Here is a 27,931-nt window from a genome sequence, read left to right on the forward strand (position 1 = left end):
TAAAGTCTTAACAAGGAGCCCCGCATTTTCATCTTGCACCTGGATCCACAAATCCTGTAACCAGCCCGGTCTGAATCTGCGTGGTGGGAATACTACATGATGGTAGCAGCTTTGCATCTCTTCCCAGCTCAGTGTTCAGGTCCTCTGCTGGCAGACTTGACATAGGACTTGCTGGGCACGGGCAAGCACCAGTAATCAGAGTGAGAACCAGCTGTAAGACTACTAGCACACCTCTGGACGGGTACCTATGTAAGGTTAATAATCCTACTCACGCATTACCAGCCCCCAGACTCTTGTGGGTTTTGATAGCATTTCGGTGGGGAACAAGTTCTTTTCTTCAGCACAGTTTATAAATGCTTTGTGGCAAAGAGGAAAACCAACGACGTTAGCTTTGGCATTATTTCAAAACCTAAAATTCAGATTTTCTGTGACTGAAAACTGTCACACATGAACTATGACACTTCATGAGAAGTCGTCCTGAATGCAGGTTTGCATCCATTGATAAAGGGCAAGAAATCCGGGAACTCGCGCCTGCTTCCTCCCCCTAAGCGGGAACTGCCCCTCCCAAGGCTAAAGAATTAGCACCCTGGGCGATGAGAGGAGGAAGCGGGGAGAGGGACCCGGATCTTGCGGGAGGGCACAGAGAAACAGTGGGCGGGCTTTGCCCTGGAGTGAGTGGGTGGATCCTCCCGCAAGAGCCTGCTAAACAAAGCTCCCCTCCTGCAAGGCAATCCTGGCAGCGCAAAGCGATGGCGTCCTCCTGGATGGAGTCCTTCTGGCTTGAGGCGCACTGGACAAGGCCCTTTCACCTGACGCTGGCGTTCTGTTTGGCCTTAGGGCTGCTGCAGGCCATCAAGCTCTACCTGCAGAGGCAGAGGCTGCTTCGAGACCTGCGCCTCTTCCCCTCGCCCCCCACTCACTGGCTCTACGGGCATCAAAAGGTAGACACATCGGAGGCAGGGGTGAAGGAGGATGCTGGAAACCCGATCGCACAGAGAAGCGGCTGCTTCCTTCTTTTCCTCCCATCCCTAGCCTGTGGCTCCCGGCACTTACATTACTCCATGGAACACCCTAGAGCCACTGCTACTGCTGCTGCTACTAAGTCGCTTCAGTAGTGTCCGACTCTGTGCGACCCCATAGATGGCAGCTCAGCAGGCTCCACCTTCCCTGGGATTCTCCAGGCAAAAACACTGGCGCGAGTTGGCATTTCCTTCTCCAATGCACGCTACTAGAAGGGATATTTAGGGGGTGGGAGTGGACTTCCCTCACAGCTCAGTCGGTAAAGAATCTGCCTGCAATGCAGGAGACCTGAATTCGATTCCTGGGTTGGGAAGATCCCCTGGAGAAGGGAATGGCAATCCACTCCAGTACTCTTGCCTGGGAAATCCCATGGACAGAGGAGCCTGGTGGGCTACAGTCCATGGGGTCGCAAGAGTCGGACACGACTTAGCGACTACATCACCACCAGTGGGAGAGGGGATATTTAAAGAGACAATATGGAAAAAGAAAGCTGTGGTGTAATTCAGGTCTGTCTAAATTGCTTCGCTCATCTCTTGCATTTATGTACGCGTTTTAAAAAGCCTTCCACATACATTGCTAAAAAATAGTCTGTTACTCTAAATAACATGTTTTTTCAATTTAAAAATTTTTATTTATTATTTCTTTATTTTTGGCTGTGCTGGGTCTTCACTGATGTGCATAGGCTTTTTCTATTTGCAGTGAGCAGGGGCTACTCTCTAGTTGTACCCTGCACAGACCTCTGATTGAGGTGGCTTTTCTTGTCACAAACTAAGAGCTCTAGGGCAGGGCGGGCTTCAGTAGTTGCTGCGCGTGGGCTCAGTAGTTGTGGCACAGGGTCTTAGTTGCCCTGCAGCAAGTGAAATCTTCCCAGACCAGGGATCAAACCCTTGTCCCCTGCATTGGCACACAAATTCCCAATCATATCACATCATCCATTTCATAGCATATGTCAGAATTTCCTTTCTTTTTAAGGCTGAATAGAATCCCATTGTATGTATATACCATATTTTCTTTATCCATTCATTCGTTGATGGACCCTTGGGTTGTTTCCACATTTTAGCAGTTGTGAACATGAGTGTACAAATATCTCTTTGAGACCTTGCTTTCAATTCTTTGGGGTAAATGTGCAGAAATGGAATTGCTGGATCCTATGGTAATTCTATTTTTAGTTTTTTGAGGAAACACTGTACAGTGGCAATACCATTTTACATTTTCACCAGTAGTGCACAGGAGTTCCAGTTTCTCAACATTCTTGCCAAAACTTGTTATTTTCTGTTCTTTTTTTGAATGACAGCCATCCTAATGGATGTGAGGTAGTATCTCATAATCTTGATTTGCATTTCCCGAATGATCCCTAATGCATCACTGAACATCTTTTCATGTGCTTATTTCCATTTATATATCTTACTTGGAGAGATGTTTATTGAAGTCTTTTGTTCTTTTTTTTAACTTAAAACATTTTACTGAAAGAAAGATTCTTTAAATTCTATAGTGCTTTACAATTTTCAGAAGTTACATACATATGATTTCATATAATCCATTGTTGTTGTTCAGTTACCCAGTTGTGTCTGACTGTTTGCAACTCCATGGACTGCAACACACCAGGCCTCTCTGTCCCTCACTGCCGGGGTCCAGCCCCGGTGGATCCAGGGTAATTCGAAGGGGAGACGGAGTAGGCGTCCTAGGAGAAAACTTATTTAATTACAGATATAGGGAGAGATTAGAAACGGATAGTGTAGTAGGAAAATTAGTGAAGAAAAAGAGGCTGAATAACTTGGTTTACGTGGAATACCAATCACCACCTATGTAGGCCACAGGCGTCTTTCTGTTCTCCCAAAGGAGAGGAGGCACTGAGGCCTCCCCGGTCGGATCTTAGAAGCCCAGGCAAAATTAGCAGGCTTTGTGAGTACCCACGTACCAGATGGGAATTCAGCCAGAAGGGGAAAGAACGACACAGGGGAACTGGTCTTTCCAGAAACTGATCCCATTTCTTTATTTTTCAGGTTTGCTTATATACTTTTTGTTATACATAGGGATGAATACAGAGTCACATGGGGTCAGCAGACCTGACCCTTGTCAAAATCAGGTGCTTCATATAAAATTATACAAAGGTCTTATGGGTTTTACATCATCTTCTGGCCATGAGGCCTGTTGACATTTTATGGCCCTTTCTGATAACAGTCAGTCAACCAGAAAACTTATTTTTTCCAGGGGTGATTTTTTCTTAAACCAGGTGCCACCCTCCAAATAAAATTGCATTCCTATAGGGTGAGGGTGTAGTGGATTACAATCAAGAAAGGAATTTACTTAGTCTAAGGTTTAACGTGATTAATCTTAAAGGTTAATACTTATTTTTCCTATACGCTAGTTATAGTCATTATAAGGGCAAGGAATATGGAGATTTAGCAGCAAATATTGGCTCAACAAATGAAAACCCTTCACTAGCATTCCCCTTAAGATCTATTTAGTCTTAAGATAGTGATAAAGTTACAGTTTTACATAGCAAGGACACAGTGATTTATAACAAAGTACAGTGCTCTATAACAAAAGAGAAAATTCATTAACTCAAAAAGTCTAGTATTGCTAACATCAAAAACTACTATATTTTCTTTTCTATATTCCAAATACATTGATTAATATATTCCCAGGTGCCTAAGGATATGGAGGCCTGGCGACAATCATTGACTCAACAATGAGAAAAGCCCTATGCTAATTAAGACTTTCAAAATACTCCAAACTCTCTGTGCTATTTATGGTTGAGAGGTAGTAAACAATCATGTGTTTGGCAGGAGTATGGATAATCCTGTCACACAAGCTAGTTTGCCAGCAGAGAGGTTTGACCTGAGACACCCTTGTCACACCTAGGGCAGGGAATTAGCAGTAACTATTGGCACAATAAATGAAAAACCCTTCACCAATATAGTTCCTAATCAACCCACTATACTATACTAATAATTTTCTAACTTTTCAAAAGAGTCTGCATATAGAAAGTTTAAAACATCTCGTGCCTCTCACAGTTGGGAGGCTGTAAACAATCACACATGGCCGGACAAACCCGCTCAGGCAGGCTAGAGAACCTTCAGAGGAGTTTGTAAGTTGAAACACTCTTGTCACGCCCAGGAATTTTTATTAACTGGAGCTGCAAGTTAACTCCTCCGAGAGAAATGATGATGGGGGAGAGGCCCCCGTAAAGTCAGAAGTATAGGTGAGAGCATAAAACAGACTCTGGTTTTGGGGGTAGATGCTCGGGAACAGGGGGTTTCCTGAGGCTCGATCCTGCCTTTGCGTATGCCGAGCCTCCTTCCTCATGACCTTTGCCAAGGGTGGAGTTCCTCACACTGGCTCCCGGCACCTCACTATCTCCAAAGTTTGCCCAAGTTCATGTCCATTGCATTGGTGATGCCATCCAGCCATCTCACCCTCTGACGCCATCTTCTCCTGCCCTCAATCTGTCACAATATCAGGGACTTTTCCAGTGAATCAGCTGTTCACATCAAATGAACACAATACTGGAGTTTCAGCTTCAGCATCCTTCCAATGAGTATTCAGGGTTGATTTCCCTTAAGATTGACTAGTTTGATCTCTCTGCTGTCCAAGGGACTTTCAGGAGTCTTCTCTAGCACCATGGTTCAAAGGCTTCAATTCTTTGGTGCTCCGTCTTCTTTACAGTCCAGCTCTCACAACTGTACATGACCACTGGGAAGACCAAAGCCTTGACTATAAGGACCTTTCTCAGCAGAGTAATGTCTCTGCTTTTCAGCACACCATCTAGGTTTGTCAAAGTTTTCTTGCCAAGAAGCAAACATCTTCTGATTTCATGGCTGCAGTCACTATCCTCAGTGACTTTAGAGCCCAATTAGAAGAAATCTGTCACTACTTCCACCTTTTCCCCTTTTATTTGCCATGAGTTAATGGGGCCAGTTGTCATGATCTTAGGTGTTTTTTTGAACATTTAGTTTTAAGCTGGCTCTTTTTCACTCTCATCCTTCACTCTCATCAAGAGGTTCTTTAGTTCCTCTTTGCTTTCTGCAATTAGAGTGGTATCATCCACATATCTGAAGTTGTTGATATTTCTCTTGCCTATCTTGATTCCAGCTCGTATCCAGCTCAACATTTCTCATGATGTGCTAAGCATGTAGATTAAACAAACAGGGTGACAGCAGACAGCCCTACTCTATTCCTTTCTCAATCTTGAACCAATCAATTGTTTCATACAGGGTTTGCTTTTGCATACAGGTTGCTTCTTGAACGGCATATAGGCTTCTCAGGAAACAGGTAAGATGGTCTGGTATTCCCATTTCTTTAAGAGTTTTCCACACTTTATTATGATCCACACAGTCAAAGGCTTTGGCATAGCTGATGAAACAGAGGTAGATTTTTTTTTTTAATTCCCTAGCATTCTCTATGATCCAGCAAATGTTGGCAATTTGATCTCTGGTTCCTCTTCCTTTTCTAAATCCACCTCAGACATCTGGAAGTTCTTGGTTTGCATAATGCTAAAGCCTGGTATACAAGATTTTAAGCATGACTTTACTAGCATGGGAGATGAGTGTAACTGTCTGATGGGTAGCACATTCCTTAGTACTGCCCTTCTTGGGAACTGGAATGAGAATTTACCTTTTCCAGTCCTGTGGCCACAGCTAGGTCTTCCAGATTTGCTGACATATTGAATGAAACACCGTAATGGCATCATCCTTTAGGATTTTTAATAGTTCTGCTGGAATTCCATCACATCTACTAGCTTTATTAACAGCAGAGCTTTCTAAGGCCCACTTGACTTTACTCTCCAGAATGTCTGGTTCTGGGTGGCTGACTATACCATCATAGTCACCCAGTCCATCTGTATCTTTTTTATACAGCTCTTCTGTGTATTCTTTCCACCTCTTCTTGATCTCTTCAGTGTCTGTCTATAAGGTCTCTACCGTCTCTGTCCTTCATTGTGCCCATCTGGGCAAAATGTCCCCTTGATATCTCCAATTTTCCTGAAGAGATGTCTAGTCTTCCCGTTCTGTTTTTTTTTTTTCCTAGTTTTATACACTGTTCATTGAAAAAGGCCTTCTTGTCCCTCCATGTTGTTCTTTGGAAATCTGCATTTAATTGGATATACCTTTCCCTTTCTCCCTCGCTTTTCACATCTCTTCTTTCTTTAGCTATTTGTAAGTCCTCCTAAGATAACCACTTTGCCTTCTTGCTTTTCTTTATCTTTGAGATGGCTTTGTTCACTGCTTCCTGTACAAAATTATGGACCTTCATCCATAATTCTCCAAGCACACTGTTTACAAGTTCTAATCCCTTGAATCTATTCATTACCTCCACTGTATATTCATAGGGGATTTTATTTAAATCATACCTGGCTGTCCTAGTGGTTTTCCCCACTTTTTAAAGTTTAAGCCTGAATTCTGCTATGAGAAGCTGATGATCTGAGCTACAGTCAGCTCCAAGTCTTGTTTTTGCTGACTGTATACAGCTTCTCCATCTTCAGCTACAAAGAGTGTAATCAATTTGATTTTGATATTAGCCATTTGGTGAAGTTCAAGTGTAAAGTGGTCTCTTGTGTCATTGAAAAAGGACATTTGCTATGACCAATGCATTCTCTTGACAGAATTCAGTTACCCTTTGCCTTGCTTCATTTTGTTCTCCAAGGCCAAACTTGCCTGTTATTCCAGGTATCTCTTGACTTTCTACTTTTGCATTCCAATCGCCAATGATGAATAGAACATCTTATTTTGATGTTAGTTCTAGGAGGTCTTCTAGGTCATCATAGAACTGATCAGCTTCTTCAGCATCGTTGGTAGGGGCATAAACTTGGGTTACTGTGATGTTGATTGGTTTGCCTTGGAAATGAACCAAGATCATTCTGTCATTTTTGAAGTTGCACCCAACTACTGCATTGGACTCTTTTGTTGATTTGAGATCTATTCCATTTCTTCTATGGGATTCCTGCCCGCAGTAACAGATATAATGGTCTGAATTAAATTCACCCATTCCCATCCATTTTAGTTCACTGATTCCTAAGATGTCGATGTTTATTCTTACCATCTCCTGCTTGAACATGTCCAATTTACCTTGATCCATGGTAATTTACCTAACATTCCAGATTCCTATGCAATATTGTTCTTTGCAATATTTTACTTTCGGATTTTACTTTCATCACCAGACAAATCCACAACTGAGCATTGTTTCCACTTCGGCCCAGCCACTTCATTCTTTTTGAGGCTATTAGTAGTTCTCCTCCACTCTTCCCCAGTAGCATATTGGACACCTTCAGACCTGGGAACACTCGTCTTTTGGTGTTATATCTTTTTGTCCTTTATATACAATTTATGAAGTTCTCAATGGCAAGTAAATTGAGGTGGTTTGTCATTTCCACCTCCAGTGAATCATGTTTTGTTAGAACCTTCTGCTATGACCCTTCCACCTTGGGTGGCCCTACATGGCATGGCTCATAGCTTCGTCGAGTTACATGAGCCCCTTCGCCACAACAAGGCAGTGATCCATGAAGGGGTGCTTTACAATTTTAAAATCTGTAGTGCTTTACAATTTTCAAAAGTTTCATGCATATAATTTCATATAATCCATAATAACCCTTTTTTCCTCCTACCCCTACACTTCCCATCCCCCTCTTTTTTCTCCCCACTGGTCAACACTAGTTTCTTCTCTATATCTGTGAGTCTGCTTCTTTTTTGTTTTATTCACTAGTTTGTTGTGTTCTTTAGAGTCCACATTTAAATGGTATCATACAATAGTTGTCTTTCTCTGACCGACTTATTTCACTTTGCTTAATGCCCTCCAAGTCCATTTGCATTGTTGCAAATGGCAAATTTTCATCTTTTTTATGGCTGAGTAGTACTTCATTATCTATATGCACACCACATCTTCTTTATCCATTCTCCTGTTGATGGACACAAGTTGCTTCCATACCCTAGCTGTTGTAAATGATGTTACTACAAACATCGGAGTACATGTATATTTTGAATTCGTGTTTTGGGGGTTTTTTGGCTATATACCCAGGAGTGGAAAAGTCATACAATAGTTGTATTTTTAGTTTTTTGAGAGGCTTCCATACTGTTTTTCACAATTGCTGCACTAATATACAGTTCCCACCAACAGTATGTGAGGGTACACTGTTTACTGTGCTGTGGTGTTCTTAGTTGCTCAGTCGTGACAGACTCTTTGTGACCCCATGGACTTTGTGACCCCACCAGACTCCTCTTGCCATGGGGATTCTCCAGGTTTCTCCATATCCTTGCCAACAGTTGTTATTTGTTCTTTTTGATGATAGCTATTCTGGTAGGCATGTGGTGCTTGATCTCTCATTATGGTTTTGACTTGCATTTCCCTGATGATTAGTCATGTTGAGCCTCCATGTACCTGTTGGCCATCTTCATTTCCTCTTTGGAAAAATGTCTATTTACTCCTTTGTTGATTTTGAATCAGGTTGTTTTTTATTGTTGAGTTGTAGGGGTTCTCTATATATTCTAACTATTAATCCCAAATGTATGATTTGCTAATATTGCCTCTCAGTCTTTGGGTTGCCTTTTTACTCTGTTGATACTGTCTCTTCATGTACAAAATTTTTTAATTTCATTAAGTTCCATTTGTTTATTTTTTCTTTTGTTGCTTATGCCTTTGATGTCATATCCAAGATTATTATTGCCAGATCCAAAGTTGTGAAGCTTTAGTCCTACGTTTCCTTTGAAGAATTTTATAGTTTTAAGTCTTCTTTCAAGAGAAGACTCTTGAGAATCTCCTGGACAGCAAGGAGAACCAACCAGTCCATCCTAAAGGAAATCAGTCCTTAATATTCATTGGAAGGACTGATGTTGAAGCTGAAACTCCAATGCGAAGAGCTGACTCATTTGAAAAAACCCTGATGCTGGGAAAGATTGAGGGCAGGAGAAGAAGGGGATGATGGAGGATGAGATGGTTGGATGGTATCACTGACTCAATGGACATGATTTTGGGTAAACTCCAGGAGTTGGTGACTGACAGGGAGGCCTGGCATGCTGCGGTTCATGGGGTTGCAAAGAGTAGGACATGACTGAGTGACTGAACTGAACTAAACTGAAGTCTTTGGTCTATTTTGGATTATCTTTTGTATTTTAGGTAAGGGTACAACTTCATTCTGTTGCATGTGAATATATAATTTTTCCAGCACATTTTCCCATGTAATGGTCCTGGCACCTTTGTCATAAATCATTTAACCATATTTTGAAGGGTTTGTTTCTGGTCTTTCTATCCTTTTCTATTTGTCTATGTGTCTGTTTTTAAACCAGAACCATACTATTTTGATGGTTCACATACTTTTATAGTGAATTTTGAAATCGAAAAACATGAGTCATCCAGCTTTGTTCCTATTGAAGACTGTTTGGGCTACTCACAATCCTTTGTTATCCTACATGAGTTTTAGAATGAATTTTCTAGAATTTTTCTATTTCTGCAAAAACATCATTGGGATTTTGATAGGGATTACATTGAATCTGTAGATTCCTTTGGGTAGTATTTGCATCTTAAATCTTCCAATCCATGAACATGGGATATGTTTCCACCTCGGTAAATTCAGTTGCTCAGTCGTGTCCTACTCTTTGCGACCCCATGGACTGCAGCATGCCAGGCTTTCCTGTCCATGACCAACTCCCAGAGCTTACTCAAGCTCATGTCCATCAACTCAGTGATGCCATCAAACTATCTCATCCTCTGTCATCCCCTTCTCCTCCTGATTTCATTCTTCCCCAACATCAGGGTCTTCTCAAATGAGTCATCTCTTTGCATCAGGTGTCCAAAGTATTGGAGTTTCAGCTTCAGCATCAGTCCTTCCAATGAATATTCAGGACTGATTGACTGACTGACTGATTGACTGATTGGATCTCCTTGCAGTCCAAAGGACTCTCAAGAGTCTTCTTCAACACCACACTTCAAAAGCATCAATCCTTCAGCACTCAGCTTTCTTTATAGTCCAACTCTCATATCCATACATGACTACTGGAAAAACCATAGGTTTGACTAGATGGACCTTTGTTGGCAAAGTAATGTCTCTGCTTTTGAATATGCTGTCTAGGTTGGTCATAACTTTTCTTCCAAGGAGCAAACATCTTTTAATTCATGGCTGCAGTCACCATCTGCAGTGATTTTGGAGCCCAAGAAAATTGGGTTTCTCACTGTTTCCATTGTTTCCCCATCTATTTGCCATGAAGTGATGGGACCAGATGCCATGATCTTAGTTTTCTGAATGTTGAGTTTTAAGCCAACTTTTTCACCCTTCTCTTTCACTTTCATCAGGAGGCTCTTTATGCCTTTTAAAATTTCTTTCAACATGACTTATAATTTTCACTGAATAAGTCTTTCACTTTTGTTTGGAAATACATAATTCCAATACTTGGTAAGGAGGAGGTTTCACTTCCTAAGTTATTAATTTTTCTTTGATAGTCAAGCATCAAAGCAGGCTCAAATGCCCAGGGGAAAAACCCTTAGGCTAATAAATGCAGGTGCTAATTATGGTATATATTTAGGTAGTAAGGATGATGAATTAGGGACAGGACACTTACAGTGACTACTACAATTATTTCAACACATCCCCCACCTCTCTCAATTTCTCTCTTCTCTATTTCTGGAACTCCTATTGGCTGGATATAAACCTTCTAGATCTATTTTTTTAATCTTTTCTTCTTGATTTTACCTTCCTAGAATTTCTACTAAAACGTTGAAAATTTTTGACAGTCATAATTTTGATTTCCAAGAGCTCTGTCTTATTCTTCATCTGTTATTGTATTGATTACCTTATGATTAATTAAAAAAAAAAAGAACTCCCTAAGAGGCTCCCCTGGGTGGCCCAGAGGTTGGTAATCCGCCTGCCAATGCAGGGGACATGGGTTCTATCCCTGGTCCGGGAAGAATACTCACGCTGTGGGGCAACTAAGCACGTGTGCCACAACTACTGAGCATGCACTCCAGAGCCCACGAGCCACAACTACTGAAGCTGGTGTATCCTAGAGCCTGTGCTCTGCAACACAGAAGCCACAGTAATGAGAAGCCTGTGATCCACAACAGAGTAGCCCCTGCTTGCTGCAACTAGAGAAAAGCCACACACAGTGATGAAGACCCATCGCAGCCAAAAATAAATTAATTAACTTAAAAAACACTCTAAAGCTGAAGCTTAGTGGCTTAAGATGACAGCCAGCTATTTAGTTCATGATTCTGTGGGTCAGCAATTTGAGCTAGACTAGGCTATGAGGTTCTGCTCTTATAGCCAGTCTCAATTGACTTTAGTTTGGTTCACTGATGAAACTGCAGTCCGCTACTGGGGCAGATAAAGGCTGACTGTCCTCTTGGGTGCCTTCATTCTCTTCCATCTGGTTTATTATCCTTCAGCTGGTTAGCCTAGCCTTGCCCACATGGTATCAGGGACTCAAGAATAGCAAGAGAGCAGGCCTCAATGTGCAGGTGCTTTTCAAGTCTCTGAGTCATGTTTGCTACTCTCCCAAAGCAAGACACATGGCCAAATCTGTGCGAGAGAACTGACAATCAAAGTGTTGAATTCAGGGAGGCTTTAACAAATTGAGGCCATTCCTATAGTCAATTTAACACATTCCACTTTGTTACAGAATCCTGATCTTGAAATACTATACATATCTTTTTTTGAAGTACTAACTTTTTCAGGTTTTTTTTTTCTGTTGTGTATTAGTTATCTATTAAAGCCTAGCAAATTACCTTCAACCTTAGCAACTTAAAAACAACATATGGTTTTATCTCACACAATCTGTGAAGTTTGTGAGAATCTCTCTGTGAGAGACATAGGGTCTCCTCCAAGTTTGCATGGGATTGGCTAGGGCTATAGTCATCTCAAGGCTCCACTGGGGCTAGGGAATCCACTCTTAAGCTCACTTACAGAGCTGTTGACAGGCCACAGTTTCTCATTGGCTATTAGCCAGAGGCATCAGTTCTTTCCGCCATGGACCTTTCCATAAGACTGCTCACAAGTAGGGTGACCAACTCATTCCAGGTTTCCTGGTTGACCCCTGATTTTAGTTCTGAAGGTTTTGCCTCTGGCAACCCATTCAGTCAGGGAAGCTGGAAAGATTAGTCACCCTGCTCTCAACATGGCCGCTTGTTTCCCTCAGAGTAAGATATGAGAGAGCAAGAGAGAGAATTAGAGAATCTAAGATGGAAACTGCAGTCTTTTATAACCTAATCTTGAAACTTTTATTCCATCCTTTCTACTGTAAGCAATCAGTCACATTGACAAATGTGTGTACAACGTAGGAAGGGACAGTATAAAAAGGTGGGGGGGGGGGGTGATTGGAGGCCATTTTGGAGGCTGGCAACCACAGTTTGTTAGTTTTGCTTTATGCCTTTCTTGGAGGCTATCTCCAAAATGAGAGATGGTCTTTGGCTGCCATTTCATTTTCTAGAGTGAGGCTCTAAAGATGTTTGAAGTCTTGTGTACACGGCAAGGACTTTCCATGAGAGCAGACCTGTTGGAGGACTCAGCCTGTCAGCACCTATTTGTTCATTTTTCAGTTTCTTAGAGATGAACCTACCTTTCTGTGACTTAGATTGCCAGGTGACTCCGGCATTCTGGGAGCAGAAAAAGGAAGGGAGCTGGGGATCTAATCATTTGTTATGCAGTCTTTCACTGAATCCCTCTATTTTTAGTCCACTGATTCATCCCTGCCCTCCACAGTGTCTGGTTTCTTCAAGTCTTAGAGTCTCTCTGGTGTAGTTTTTCTAGAAAATAAAAGCTCTGATCTGTTGTGGGACCTGAGGGGTTGTTGCATGGAGAGAGAGCAGAGATTTGGGGTTGAACCAGCCTTTAAGTTATTGCTCTATATCTATATTTATTTTTAATTTAACCTGATTAACTTTTTCTAAACTTTTCATCCTCGACCTCCATTTCCTTTGTTTCTCATTAGAGTTTAACTTTCACCTCTACACCTTCCACAAACCAAAACTGAGAAAGCACCGTCAATCAGAAATTGGGAAAACTAAAAAATGGCCCAAGAGATGTGTTCTACCAGCTCTTAAGAATGATATATTAAGATAGTGCTTCTCAAAGTATTTGTGGTGAAGAGCCATTTTTTTTCTGATCTGTTGTAGACAATTGTTTTCATTTTTTTTAAAAAAGTAAGAAATTTCAACAATGTTAAATTACTATAAAAATCTGTAAGTGCTGTGCTCAGTTTCTATAATTATCTCATCAGGGACTGGTTTATGGATCATACTTTGAGTAGCATTGTGGTAAAGTCTTCCAGTCTTATTGTGAACTTCTTTATTTCTCATTTAAGTTCTAATGTCCTTTTCTGTTTTAATCAATTTTCAAGCTTTTGAGATTTTGAATTATTACATCCTCTGGTAGACTAATCCTTTTTATATAAGAATTGTCCCTTTTCATATCTAGTAAGACTTCTTGTCTTAAATTTTACTGTATCTGATACTAGTGTAACTATGTAAACTTTTTTGCTAGTATTGAAATAGTACTTTTTTAATCCTTTGTTTTTAACTTTTTGAATTTTTTTTCCAGACAACAGAATAACTTTTATTTTTTAATACAAATTTATTTATTTTAATTGGCGGTTACTTTGCAACATTGTATTGGTTTTGCCATACATCAACATGAATCCGCCACAGGTATACATGTGTTCCCCATCCTGAACCATCCTCCCTCCTCCCTCCTCCCTCCCCATACCATCCCTCTGGGTCATCCCAGTGCACCAGCCCCAAGCATCCAGTATCGTGCATCAAACCTGGACTGGAGATTCGTTTCATATATGATATTATACATGTTTCAATGCCATTCTCCCAAATCACCCCACCCTCGCCCTCTCCCACAGAGTCCAAAAGACTGTTCTATACATCTGTGTCTCTTGCTGTCTCGCATACAGGGTTACCGTTACTATCTTTCTAAATTCCATATATATGCATTAGTATACTGTATTGGTATTTTTCTTTCTGGCTTACTTCACTATGTATAATAGGCTCCAGTTTCATCCACCTCATTAGAACTGATTCAAATGTATTCTTTTCAATGGCTGAGTAATACTCCATTGTGTATATGTACCACAGCTTTCTTATCCATTCATCTGCTGATGGACATCTAGGTTGCTTCCATGTCCTGGCTATTATAAACAGTGCTGCGATGAACATTGGGGTACAGGTGTCTCTTTCAATTCTGGTTTCCTTGGTGTGTATGCCCAGAAGTGGGATTGCTGGGTGATAAGACAGTTCTATTTCCAGTTTTTTAAGGAATCTCCACACTGTTCTCCATAGTGGCTGTACTAGTTTGCATTCCCACCAACAGTGTAAGAGGGTTCCCTTTTCTCCACACCCTCTCCAGCATTTATTACTTGTAGACTTTTGGATCGCAGCTATCTGACTGGTGTGAAATGGTTCCTCATTGTGGTTTTGATTTGCATTTCTCTGATAATGAGTGATGTTGAGCATCTTTTCATGTGTTTGTTAGCCATCTGTATATCTTCTTTGGAGAAATGTCTATTTAGTTCTTTCACCCATTTTTTGATTGGGTCGTTTATTTTTCTGGAAGTGAGCTGCATAAGTTGCTTGTATATTTTTGAGATTAGTTGTTTGTCAGCTGCTTCATTTGCTATTATTTTCTCCCATTCTGAAGGCTGCCTTTTCACCTTACTTATAGTTTCCTTTGTTGTGCAGAAGCTTTTAAGTTTAACTAGGTCCCGTTTGTTTATTGTCAGTAGTATAGTTAGGCTTTTAAAAAATATAATCTGATATCTTTTGTCTTTTACTGGAAATAATTAGGTTATTTACATATAATATAATTACTGATATTTTATTGACTTTTTCAGAAGATAAACTTATTAGATATTTGAAAAGAACTGAGACCATGTCTAGCACTTTGTAAGTACTATGTAAGTGTTAAATGAAATATAAGTTCCATGTGTTTAATTTGGTGGACTTTCTGAGGACTTCAAGCCACATAGCTCTGAGAGACTGCTCCAAAAAGGTAAGCAAGGAGCCAGGGTATGAAGGAGTTCTGCAATAAAGATCACATAGTTGGAACATCAAAAAATTACTATTAATTATGGATGGCTAACAAACACGTGAAAAGATGTTCAACATCACTCATTATTAGAGAAATGCAAATCAAAACCACAATGAGGTACCACTTCACACCAGTCAGAATGTCTGTGATCCAAAAATCTGCAAGCAATAAATGCTGGAGAGGGTGTGGAGAAAAGGGAACCCTCCTACACTGTTGGTGGGAATGCAAACTAGTACAGCCACTATGGAGAACAGTGTGGAGATTCCTTAAAAAATTGCAAATAGAACTGCCTTATGACCCAGAATTGAAAGAGATACATGTACCCCAATGTTCATCGCAGCACTGTTTATAATAGCCAGGACATGGAAGCAACCTAGATGTCCATCAGCAGATGAATGGATAAGAAAGCTGTGATACATATACACAATGGAGTATTACTCTGCCGTTAAAAAGAATACATTTGAATCAGTTCTGATGAGATGGATGAAACTGGAGCCGATTATACAGAGGGAAGTAAGCCAGAAAGAAAAACACCAATACAGTATACTAACACATATATATGGAATTTAGAAAGATGGCAATGATGACCCTGTATGCAAGACAGCAAAAAAGACACAGACTGTGTATAGCGGACTTTTGGACTCAAACGGAGAGGGAGAGGGTGGGATGATTTGGGAGAATGGCATTGAAACATGTATACTATCATGTAAGAATCGAATCACCAGTCTATGTCCGATGCAGGATACAGCATGCTTAGGGCTGGTGCACGGGGATGACCCAGAGAGATGTTATGGGGAGGGAGGTGGGAGGGGGGTTCATGTTTGGGAACGCATGTACACCCATGGTGGATTCATGTCAATATATGGCAAAACCAATACAGTAGTGTAAAGTAAAATAAAGTAAAAATTTAAAAAATATATATTACTATTAATTAAAGAAAATCAGGGGAATTCCCTGGCAAGCCAGTGATTAGAACTTTGCACTTCCACTGCAAGGGGCATGGGTTCCATCCCTGGTTAGAGAACTAAGATCTCACAAGCTGTGTGGTGTGGCCAAAATAATAATAATAATAAAATGAAGAAAACTAAGTATCTCAGCATAAGGAGTTTAGTGCTTTTCTGTGTATGGGAAAATGCAAGAGTTTGGATTCATTGAAATTATTCCTTTGATGTGCACCTTAGCTATCTGCAGCTAGTATCATGTTCTTCCCCATCCTGAGTTCCCAATAGTCAGGCTCACGTTGGTGAGGGGGAGGCGGGGAGGGGGCAGCAGTAGTGACTGATGGCTTGATGGCTGCAACATTCTTTGTTTGCTGATATGGCGGGCAAACATTTTTCATCCATACTCCCCTTCTCCCCACTAGAATATAGGATCTGTGAGAGGAGAGGCTTTGCTCACCACTATAAACCCAGTTCTTGACTCATAGTAGGTGTTCAATAGCTACTTTGTTGCTGGAGAGGGTATAGAGAAAAGGGAACCCACCTATACTGTTGGTGAGAATATGAGTTGCTGCAACCACTGTGGAAAACAGTATTGGGGTGTGGGGGTGGGGGTGGGCAGGGGAAGATTTCACATGCCCCAGAGCCACTGAGCCTGTGCTCTAGAGCCCAGGAACTGCAACTACTGAGCCCCTGTGCCACAATCACCGAAGCCCTCATGCCTAGAACCCGTCCTCCACAGCAAGGGAAGCCAGGGTAATGAGAAGCCCACACAGCAGCAAAGACCCAACACTGCCAAAATTAAATAAAAAATAATTTTTAAAAAGCAGTATGGGGGTTCTCCAGAAAACTAAAAATAGAATTACCATAGGATCGAGCAATCCCACTCCTGGGTGTATATCCGAGCAAAAGTATAATCCCAAATGATAATACACACCTGTGTTCATGGCTGCAGTATTCACAATAGCCAAGACATGGAAACAATCTAACTGTTCATCAACAGATGAATGCATAAAGAATATGTGGTATATTATATAATAAGATGTTCAGTTCAGTTCAGTCGCTCAGTCATATCTGACTCTTTGCGACCCCATGAATTGCAGCACACCAGGCCGCCCTGTCTATCACCAACTCCCGGAGTTCACCCAAACTCATGTCCATCGAGTCGGTGATGCCATCCAGCCATCTCATCCTCTGTCGTCCCCTTTTCCTCCTGCCCCCAATTGCTCCCAGCATCAGAGTCTTTTCCAATGAGTCAACTCTTCGCATGAGGTGACCAAAGTATTGGAGTCTCAGTTTTAGCATCAGTTCTTCCAAAGAACACCCAGGACTGATCTCCTTTAGGATGGACTGGTTGGATCTCCTTGCAGTCCAAGGGACTCTCAAGAGTCTTCTCCAACACCACAGTTCAAAAGCATCAATTCTTCGGCACTCAGCTTTCTTCATAGTCCAAATTTCACATCCATACATGACCACTGGAAAAACCATAGCCTTGCCTAGACGGACCTTTGTTGGTAAAGTAATGTCTCTGCTTTTGAATATGCTATCTAGGTTGGTCATAACTTTCCTTCCAAGGAGTAAAGCCACAGAAAAAGAATGAAATAAAGCCATTTGCAGCAACACGGATGGAATGAGATATTATCATACTGTTACCGAGTCCTAGCTCAGTCTGCTTGCCACCCACAGGCCAATAAATCAGGAGGCGAGGCACTGAGGCAAGAAATAGTAGAAAAACTGTGTGTCCAAGAAGGTGGCAGACTAGAGTTCTAGAGTCCCATCTTACAGAGGCCTGGATACTTATCTCTTTTATAGAACAGAGATGGGGAGGAGGTGAAGAAGTAAAGTAAAATGGCCACAATTCTTGCAAAGTATCTCCTAGTTTGGCCAGCCGCAGGAGGGGATGTGTAAATTTCTTCTTTCCTGCAGCTGTTCACAGGTGTGTGGGGTCAGGTTGTTTCCCTGTGAGCTCAACAAAGGCACTTTAGTTTAACATTCAGGCAGAAGGTCAGGGTTCCCTGAGGCAGGTGTTATGTGTGCTCATAGCTATGGATATCATCCTTTCAGTGATTATAGTAGCAAAAGCAATGGAAAGCAAAGGTTAAAGTAAAAGAAACAGATCCAATACGGAGCCAGATTTTGTTCTTCCTTGTCACAATACTAAGTGAAGTCAGAAAGAGAAAGACAATAAAATATGAAATCACTTGTATGTAGAAGCTAAAATATGACACAAATGAACCTATCTATGAAACAGAAACAGACTCAGACATAGAGAACAGACTTGTGTTTGCTGTCAGAGAGGAATGGACTGGGAGTTTGGGTTTAGTTTAGTGCATGCAAACTATTACATACAGAATGGATAGACAGCAGGGTACTGCTGTATAGCACAGGGAACTATATTCAGTATCCTAAGGTAAACTATAATGGAAAAGAACAGAAAAAAGAAAGTATATGCATATATAACTGAGTCACTTGGCTAAAGAGCAGAAATTAACACACCATTGTAAATCGACTATACTTTAAATTTTTAAAAAAACTACTTTGTTGAATGTGCACATATATTAGATGCTAAATAAACTGATTCACTCAAAGATCTGTTGACTATAAAGAACCAACTAGGTAGACTGACATTTATTCAGTAGACCAGTGTATCCCAGTCAGTGTGGAGGACCTAGTGCTTATGTGGGTGGGTATCTGTGTATCTTTATATATAATTCAGGGAAAGTCTGTGTAACTAAGTAGTTCTTGGGCTCCATAGTTCAATGAATGTTTGAATCCTTACTACTAGTGGCTGGCTATACAATCTGTGAGAACACACTCAACCAGCCCAAAACCAAGGGATGGACTCAGAGACATGAAGCACAGTGAAAGCAAGACTTACAATGATAGTCTTGCAAGATCAGGTGTCTGATGGGCAGGCACACCCAGGACAGTTACAGCAAGAACTTATTCCCTGGCTCGCAGATCCCTCCCTGGTTCCTCATTAGATGAGACTGTGCAACTGAACTGAACTGAACTCAACTGATGCAGTTACAATCTTCTTGGAATTGCCCAAGTCTCGTAGGGTATTCTTTCTTCCCCCTTCCTATCCTAAGTCCACAGTTCTCAACAAGGATTTTTGTTTATCCCTTCCCAGACATCCTGTTAGCTTAGGGACTCTTCAGGTGTAAGCTGTTAGGCAAGACTAGCTTGCCAGTAATTTTCAGGACAAAACTAGCTAGCTCTGAGTGGAAAACCGTTTGTTAATAATTTTCCACCCAAGGCCAGCTACTTGTTTCTTACACAATCTAGCAGAGATTACTTAACTTCTCTAAGGCTCAATTCCTCATCTGCAAAATGGGATTGCAATTGTATCTGCTTTTTAGGGTTCCTGATGTAAAGAGTAAGAATATAAAGCATAGAAAAGCACTAAATTCCTTCTGGCTTTATTTAATTAACAGTAATCTTTTGAAGTTTTGACAACCTAGTCTTTGTTGCAAAAACTCCTATATATCCTGACTTCACCTTCACCTCTTCAGAGCAGTCTCTCAGAGCTATCTGAGAGGCTGCATCCTGGGCTTAAGTCCTCAGTTTTATTATATAAAACATAATTCTCAACTTTCAGGCTGTGCATTTTTTTTATCTGTTGACAGCTGCACCTAGCTCATGATAGTGCTTGGTAAATGTTAGCTATTACTATATCTCAAGGAACTAAGCTCTTTTTTATTTAATATTTCTGAGCATCTTTCCTAAATACATATGATACATAAATTCAAATGTGTTTAGATTTGTGGATGAAGAAATATAAATTCATATATTACAGAATTCACAATAGCTTTCTTTCCTTTTTTTCCAGACAAGAGTTACTAAAAGTACAACCAGAAAGCTTATGGCTGAGGATGTCCATGACAATTTCAAATATAAAACAATAATCCTCATATTAAGTTGCAATTTCCACCAGGGCAAAGAACTTGGCTGTTTTATATTTCTCTGCATCTCTATGACCTGGCACATATAACAGGCCCCTTATAAATACTTATCTGTTTATTGTTGGCAAATGACTAAATATTTACATTGTTAGGAAACACAATTTGCACTGTCAGCGGACTCTTATCACTGGCTTGATTGTGGGAATGTTAGCAAAATAGAGTCTGCAATATTTCAGGAACTAGATTTCAGGAGTCTCAAATGTTTTCGGGGCCCTAAAGTATCCAGGGAACATTTCATGGGTTAGAGCTACTAGCTGGTAACAGGAAACTGGGAGCTGAAGTTTTCCACCTTTTCACAATCACACAGCAAATTCTGATTGGTCACACAAGAAAGAACTTGCCAGCTTTAAGATTTCTTTACAGGACTTCCCTGGTGGTAAGATGGTTAAGAGTCTACCTGTCAATGCAGGGGACACAATGCAGAGGAAGGACTCAGTCCTAGTCCCTCCTCTAGAATGATCCACATACTGAGGGCTAATTAAGCCCGTGTACCACCACTACTGAAGCCCTCACACCCTAGAGCCCATGCTCTGCAACAAGAGAAGCAAGGGCACCATAGTGAGAAGCCTGCACACTGCAACGAAGAGTAGCCCTTGCTCTCCACAACTAGAGGAATTTTGGACATAGCCATAAAGACCCAGCACAGCCAAAAACTTAGATAAATAAATAAATAAATTTTTTAAAAAAATTGTTAAAGATTTCTTTGCAAGTCAGGCCCTTCACAATTGTGCTCAAATGCATAGCTAGGCACATCCAGACACACACAGAGGTTCCTCTCTACCCTCACACTTTATACAACAAGCAGATGTAAATGGATCTTATTGTCAGTGATTTAGAAGTGATTTGGGGGGCTTTGGGGTGCAGTAGCTTGAAGCAGGATCCTAGATCCTTGGCCAGGAATCGAATCTGGGTCGTGGTGGTTAGAGTGTTGAATCCTTAACCACTAGACCCTGAGGGCCAGTGGGCTTAAAATGGGACCTCACTGCTTGTCTTCTTTGAAAAAAGAATTCATCAAAGAGCAAAAGATAGTATGGTGGGTAAAGCATTTATTAGAAGCAGAATACATGTGAAAGAACACATGGGTGGGCTCAGAGGGTCGTGCTTTGGGGGTGACTTAAATTGCTTATATGAGGGGGTGGATTTTCCAGGTTTCCTCTGGCCAATCATCTTGCTTGTTGCTCATATCTGGTCTGATTCAGGGTCCTTCGGATGTGCATGCATATCTTTTAGCCAAGATGGATTCACGCAAGAGTCTCTGCGAGGTTGGCAAGACATGTTATGGATTGGTGCCTCCTCCCTTCCCTGACCCCTGAGGATCTTTTCTGCACATGTGTGGTCTAGAAGATCTTCTTGATTCCAAAATATGTTGTCATCTTATCTTTTTGTTCCAGCAGAGCTCAGCTCCTCTCTGCCCCTGTCTTTTCTTTGAAATGTCAGCTGGAGACAAGCTCCAGTGGCTCAGCCCAAGGCCCACCTACCTTCCTACCTCAGAAGTGAAGTGGAGTGAAGTCGCTCAGTCATGCCCGACTCTGCGATCCCGTGGACAGTAGCCTGCACCAAGCTCCTCCGTCCACGGGATTTTCTAGGCAAGAGTACTGGAGTGGGTTGCCATTTCCTTCTCCAGGGAATCTTCCCGACTCAGGGATCAAACCCAGGTCTCCCACATTGTAGACAGGCTCTTTACTGTCTGAGCCACCAGAGAAGTAGCTATTTAAATGAGCCATAGTAATCTGCTTATCAAGGCAAAAAGTTCATCTCTGATGGCAGTATTTGTACTTTAATGTATAAATGTTGGAAGCTGAGAGTTTTGTTTTTGACCTTACTTCAAGACTTATACTGGAGAGGGCAATGGCAACCCACTCCAGTACTCTTGCCTGGCAAATCCCATGGACGGAGGAGCCTGGTAGGCTGCAGTCCCTGGGGTCGCTAAGAGTCAGACACGACTGAGCAACTTCACTTTCACTTTTCACTTTCATGCATGGAGAAAGAAATGGCCACTCACTCCAGTGTTCTTGCCTAGAGAATCCCAGGGATGGAGGAGCCTGGTGGGCTGCCGTCTGTGGGGTCGCACAGAGTTGGACACGACTGAAGCAACTTAGCAGCAGCAGCAGCAGCAAGATTTACACACCTATATAAATGCACCTTCTACTATTACAAGGGAAAAGAATTGGGCTTTCTTTGCAGATGGAATAGGCAGATTTTTAGAGAGCATTTACTATTAAGTCATGAGAAAAAATCAGTCATCAGTATTTATAGAAATGGAATGGTGAGCTGGATGATGGGTCATGTTCAATCTACTAATGTTTTTTCCTTCCCACCTAAAAACATTTTTTTCAGCTTCTGGACTCCACTTCTAATCTAAGTATGTGATGCTGGCAGGTGAGGCAGAGTGCGTGACTCTATTCACTGCACCTTCTCACTTGGGGAAACAGTTCACAATATGTATCATTCAACAGGAACATTGTCTGGTGATACAACATATTATATTGAAAAGATGAATATACTGTTTGGTTAGAAAATTATACTCTAGGCTTAGAAATCCCAAGGAAAGTGTGTTCACTCACTTCCAGGAAAAGGGTCAAGCCCCTCTACCTGTGGGACCTCATCCAGGACCTGAGTTCAACTTGTGTCTATAGAGGGGGATGAGTCCAGACTGGCTGACTTCTTTCATTTCTTTCACTTGTTCATTGCAGTTATTTAAAGATGGTAAAATGGAGAACCTTGAGAAGATTGTAGAAAAATACCCTTGTGCATTTCCTCGCTGGGTTGGGCCCTTTGCGGTATTTTTCTATATCTATGATCCAGACTATGCAAAGACATTTCTGAGCAGAACAGGTAAGAAAAGAGATGAATCTCAGGATCCTAATCCTCCTAGAAGTGATATGACACAACCCACAGGAAGGATTCTAAAGGAATTCTGAAGCAAAGATTGGTATTGGGCCTTTAAGAGACACTGGCGGAAGGGTGGAGAGGTTTCCCACCAATCCTGAAGGGGATTCCCACATCCCCCTAGTCACTTGTCTTGTTCAGACTTCCCTGGACCATTTTAGGGCAGTGTATCTTAAACCTAGAAGGTACCATTGGATCTCCAGGGCCTTCCTTTCCTCTCTTGGTTTTGTGACTGCAGCATGAGTAATACTCCCCACCTCAGCCCCTTTCTCGAGTATAAAGTCTTCAAGAGAAATGTTCCCAGGGTAGATTATCTCATACCACAAAATTCAAATGTCCAGTTTTTGCTCTCCCAACTTTGTAAAGTTAATGATAGGCTCAGCTTCTTTGTGCTATTACCTCCCTTGTGTGCATGCACGCGCTAAGTCGCTTCAGTCATGTCTGACTCTTTGCGACCCCATGGACTGTAGCCTGCGGCTCTTCTGTCCCTTGGATTCTCCAGGAAAGAATGCTAGAGTGGGTTGCCATGTTCTTCTCCAGGGGATCTTCCCGACCCAGGGATTGAACCCATGTCTCTTAAGTCTCCTACATTGCCAGGTGTGTTCTTTACCACTAGCACCACCTGGGAAGCCCCATTACCTCCCTTACTCTTAGTAAAACCTTATAAAAGCAGACTTTCCCTGAAAGCCTCCATGTCTCCCAGTCCCACAGCTCTGATTTGTCTCATATTCATCTTGTAAAGGACAAGAGCTGTAAAACACCCTCATGTTAGAGTTCAGGAACCCTTTCAGGGTTCTCCTTCTCCGGGTTCTGCAGGTCTCGGCTCTAATAGTTAATTTGCTTTCCAAAAAAGATGTGATATATTGTCCCAACTCTGGGGGGGATGGAGGTTGCCGGCGAGGCTTAAAGCGGGCCCCTCTGGTGACTGTCCTCGCCGTGCCTCCCCCCGCCCCACCTTGGCTCCACGGATCGATGTGGTGTGGTCGTGTTCTCCCGGGCCGAGCCTTGTTTCCCCCCTCCTGCTGGAGGAAGTGGAAACAAGGAAAGAATCTGGATTTGTGTACCTGTCTGCCTCCTGGAGCTGCTGTTGTCAGCTTCCTAAGCCAAGAAAGCCAAGGGCTGTAGGGAGTGAGCCCCAGGCTCCCTTTTGCTCACTGTTTGTGGTTAGTTTAGGCAAATGAAGAGAACCATCCCCAACTTTGGTGATTTTCCTCTAATGTTGTCTTTTGTTTCCTCTGCTTGACTCTGCAGATCCCAAGTCCAGATTCCTGTATAGATTCATTATTCCAACTGTTGGTATGTATGTGCAAATGAAGGAGGTGACCCACTCTTTCTTGAAGCCCCATTTGGATAGCAGAGCTTGCCAAGGAAACTCAAATTAGAGTTCAAAAGCATGGAGAATATGGTACATCTATACTAGGAGTTTTCTAGGGGGAAGGTCAAGAGGAAGTCCTAAGGTCAGCACAGTGCAACTTCCTAGGAACCCTCCTTGTCAATTTCTCTGCCAAAGTCTCATTTGCAAGACAGCCTGTCTGTAAATCTGTCCCATCTCTTGTCTTTAAAACTGCAGCCTTACCATCCACATTCTTTATTTTATTCTTTCTTCTCTCTTGTTTTCTTGGATCTTTCCTTTTCTTTTTGGAGTTTCTGTATTTCCATATGCAAATCAGTAAAGTTTTGCTTCAAACTACAGTTTGAAAATATTCCATGCTTAATTACAAATTCCAAGCCTAATTACAAATTAAGCTTTTTAGTTATATAATTGGCCTTTATGTTAGACAAGGAAGGAATTAAATGAAAGAATATAGGTTTTGGATTCAGAGCTACTTGAATTTGAATCCTGCCCTTCCCCTATCCCCACTAACTAGTTGAGTGATCTTGGAGAAGTCATCTAATTTCTCTAAGCCTCTGTTTTCTCATCTTTGAAAATACAGATGAGAATCACATCTCTGGGCTATTGTGAGGATTGAATGAAACACATATTTTCATATTAGCCATTTTAGTGTTAATGGCTGGCATTGTATCAGCGTTGGAGCATGTATCTATCGAAAGCCTGGCATGTTATAAGCACTCAATGAATATGGCAATTAGATGTTAATAAACTTTAAGGTTCTTTAAAAGCCAAATCTTTACGTCTCTGGTAACAGAAGATTATGAGTCCTTAGGTTTGATGAGTCTTTTCACTTTGTATCACTTACAGGTGTGAAGCACAGACTAACACTGAAGGAAAGGGTAGCCAAAGACAGACTTAAACCTCTTATCTAGTTGCTTGTGAATTTTGTGTTCAGACAGCAGTTTACGGATTGGTTTTGAATAGATAGGAGATAAATATTTGTTGCGCCTTTGCTGGGACCAAGCTAGGCGCCTTATGTATATGCCTTCATTTAATCTGCACAGTGACCCAGTGAAGTAGGTATTTATTATCACAGTTTCTCATTGAGAAAACCAAACTCCAGGGAGGTTACATAACTTAATTACTACCAGGTAGTAACTGGTGATTTCAGGGTTAGCATGCTTATCCAGCTTCAAAACTCAGGGTCTTTCTTACAGTGCTAAATCCATCCCAGGTATAAGCATCAAAACTCACTTCATCCTTAATGTACAAGCACTACTTTGACATTCCACCATGTCACCACTGTCTGTGCACCAACAGTAACTCCATGATGTCTGTGTTGCTCACCTGTCCTTCCCCATCTCACCTAATAACATGGCATGTGGTTTTGTGCCTTTAATTTCTCAAGGAAAAGGACTAGTGAATTTGGATGGACCCAAATGGTCTCAGCACCGTCGCCTACTAACTCCTGGATTCCATTTTAATACCTTGAAATCATTCGTCGAAGTGATGGTTCAATCCGTGAACATCATGCTGGTTAGTAAAGGGATGAAAGTGCTCTGGTGTGTTGCAAAACACTACAGCGAATGTATCAGATATCTGTTTAGTGGGTAGTGAAAGTCAAATGAGGATGATTTCTAGAAATTAACCAATGTACAAGTACCCACCAAACAATGAGAGTCCATGTAAGCCTTTGCTATCATTCTTTGGATGATAAAAAAAGAAGATCTGGTCATCCATCTTAGGTATATTTTGAGATCTTATGGCAGTAAACCAAGTACCAAGTGGTAAGACTCAGATGATAAGTGTTGTAGTGACAAGTAAGGAAACTAGAAGTAGCTATAATAGCTTCAGATTCAGAGGAGACTCAAATTTACTATGAAATATGAGCTGGACTTGAATATGTGGATAATATGGATGAGGGCATTTTAGGCACAATGAGTTAGCAGGAGTAAAAGTTTGAAGGTTGGAATAGACTTGCCTGAAGGCCATAAAGGACCTAGAAAGAATGTGTCTACATTGAAGTCGAAGATGTGAGTTTCCTCTTGCAGGTAGTGGAGTATCCTTAGGAGCTGACCTGTGCTCTTCCAAAGAGACAGAAGGATGTTGCAGAATATTCCTGTGGGTGGTCCCTAATTTATAAATGAGTTCTAGTCCAAAATTCCACTTGTACATGGCATATTTTTGATTTTTAAATTGTACACACTTGAAAATAAGACAAGTAATTCATTAATACAGTCTCATTATAATGCTTCAAACACCACAAACAGAGTCAAAGTTGCCGTCCACCTACATCTGCAAACCCATCCCTTTCCCAAGAGAGAACCACTGTTACTACCTGGTTGGCTGGGTCCTCAGCCAAGCTCACAAAAGCAGATTTAACCTGAAATTGACTGGGATTGTGACTAAAATGTTCGTTGTGCTTTCTCAAGGCAGAAACCTAGAAGTACAGGCTAGAGAGGGCATGCTTTCCAAGTCTGGTGCTGTGCAGTTTTATGCACAGCTGCAAATCAGCCTGTGGTGATATTTGAGTTTATCAACAGTTTGATGAACCATTTCTATTTTCTTGCTTTTCAGTTGCGTATTTCCCCAAGACTCCTCTTACAGCTCCTCCCCTGCTTTGTTGCAAAGTGTCTCTGGAGAGCCTCTTTTGTTCTCATTTCTTCTAGACTCCATTTTTTTGGTATTCCTGTAGGTTTCATTTTATTTTATTTATTTTTATAGAATTTTCATTGAAATATAATTGATTAACAATATTGTATTAGCAAACTCACTTTTTGTACTCGGTAAAACTTACATAATCCTCAGCCATGTCTGACTCTTTGCAGCCCCCTGGACTGTAACCCACCAGGTTTCTCTGTCCATGGACTTTTCCAGGTAAGAATCCTGGAAAGGGTTGCCATTTCCTACTCCAGTGAATCTTCCCACCCCAGGGATCAAATCCATTTCTCTTGAGTCTCCTGCATTGGCAGATGTATTCTTTACCACTAGTGCCACCTGGGAAGCCGTCAGGATGAAAGCAACTGACTAAATAGTTGACACTTGGGTAAAAGATTTCTTTCAATTTCCTTGCCTTTTTTTCTGTGGCCTCCAAATCCTTAACATTCAGCTGTAGGCGTGGGTGCTCAACAAATATAGCTTGATCTAAACTTAAAAGCATCACCATGAACAAAGCTAGTGCAGGTGATGAAATTCCAGTTGAGCTGTTTCAAATCCTGGAAGATGATATTGTGAAAGTGCTGCACTCAATATGCCAGCAAATTTGGAAAACTCAGCAGTGGCCTCAGGACTCGAAAAGGTCAGTTTTCATTCCAATCCCAAAGAAAGGCAATGCCAAAGAATGCTCAAACTACCACACAGTTGCACTCATCTCACATGCTAATAAAGTAATGCTCAAAATTCTCCAAGCCAGACTTCAGCAATACGTGAACCATGAACTTCCTGATGTTCAAGCTGATTTTAGAAAAGGCAGAGGAACCAGAGATCAAATTGCCAACATCCGCTGGATCATGGAAAATGCAAGAGAGTTCCAGAAAAACATCTATTTCTGCTTTATTGACTATGCCAAAGCCTTTGACTGTGTGGATCACAATAAACTGTGGAAAATTCTGAAAGAGATGGGAATACCGGACCAGCTGACCTGCCTCTTGAGAAATCTGTATGCAGGTCAGGAAGCAACAGTTAGAACTGGACATGGAACAACAGACTGGTTTCAAATAGGAAAAGGAGTACATCAAGGCTGTATATTGTTACCCTGCTTATTTAACTTCTATGC

The 27,931-nt window shown here is 41.4% G+C and overlaps 1 protein-coding gene across 1 annotated transcript in view; it reads left to right on the forward strand.

Annotated features, from left to right (window-relative positions):
- Window positions 1-729: 729 nt before the first annotated feature.
- LOC101106121 (cytochrome P450 4X1) overlaps window positions 730-27,931 on the forward strand; it is a 55,655-nt gene continuing 28,453 nt past the window's right edge. Inside the window, exons 1-4 of the mRNA XM_004001945.6 lie at window positions 730-941; window positions 22,628-22,769; window positions 24,075-24,119; window positions 25,565-25,692. Of these exons, the coding sequence (XP_004001994.2) occupies window positions 750-941; window positions 22,628-22,769; window positions 24,075-24,119; window positions 25,565-25,692 (507 nt within the window). The 5' untranslated portion in view covers window positions 730-749. The remainder of the gene's footprint in view (window positions 942-22,627; window positions 22,770-24,074; window positions 24,120-25,564; window positions 25,693-27,931) is intronic.

The sequence above is a fragment of the Ovis aries genome, chromosome 1, assembly GCF_016772045.2.
Source record: "Ovis aries strain OAR_USU_Benz2616 breed Rambouillet chromosome 1, ARS-UI_Ramb_v3.0, whole genome shotgun sequence".
Lineage (NCBI taxonomy): Eukaryota > Metazoa > Chordata > Mammalia > Artiodactyla > Bovidae > Ovis > Ovis aries.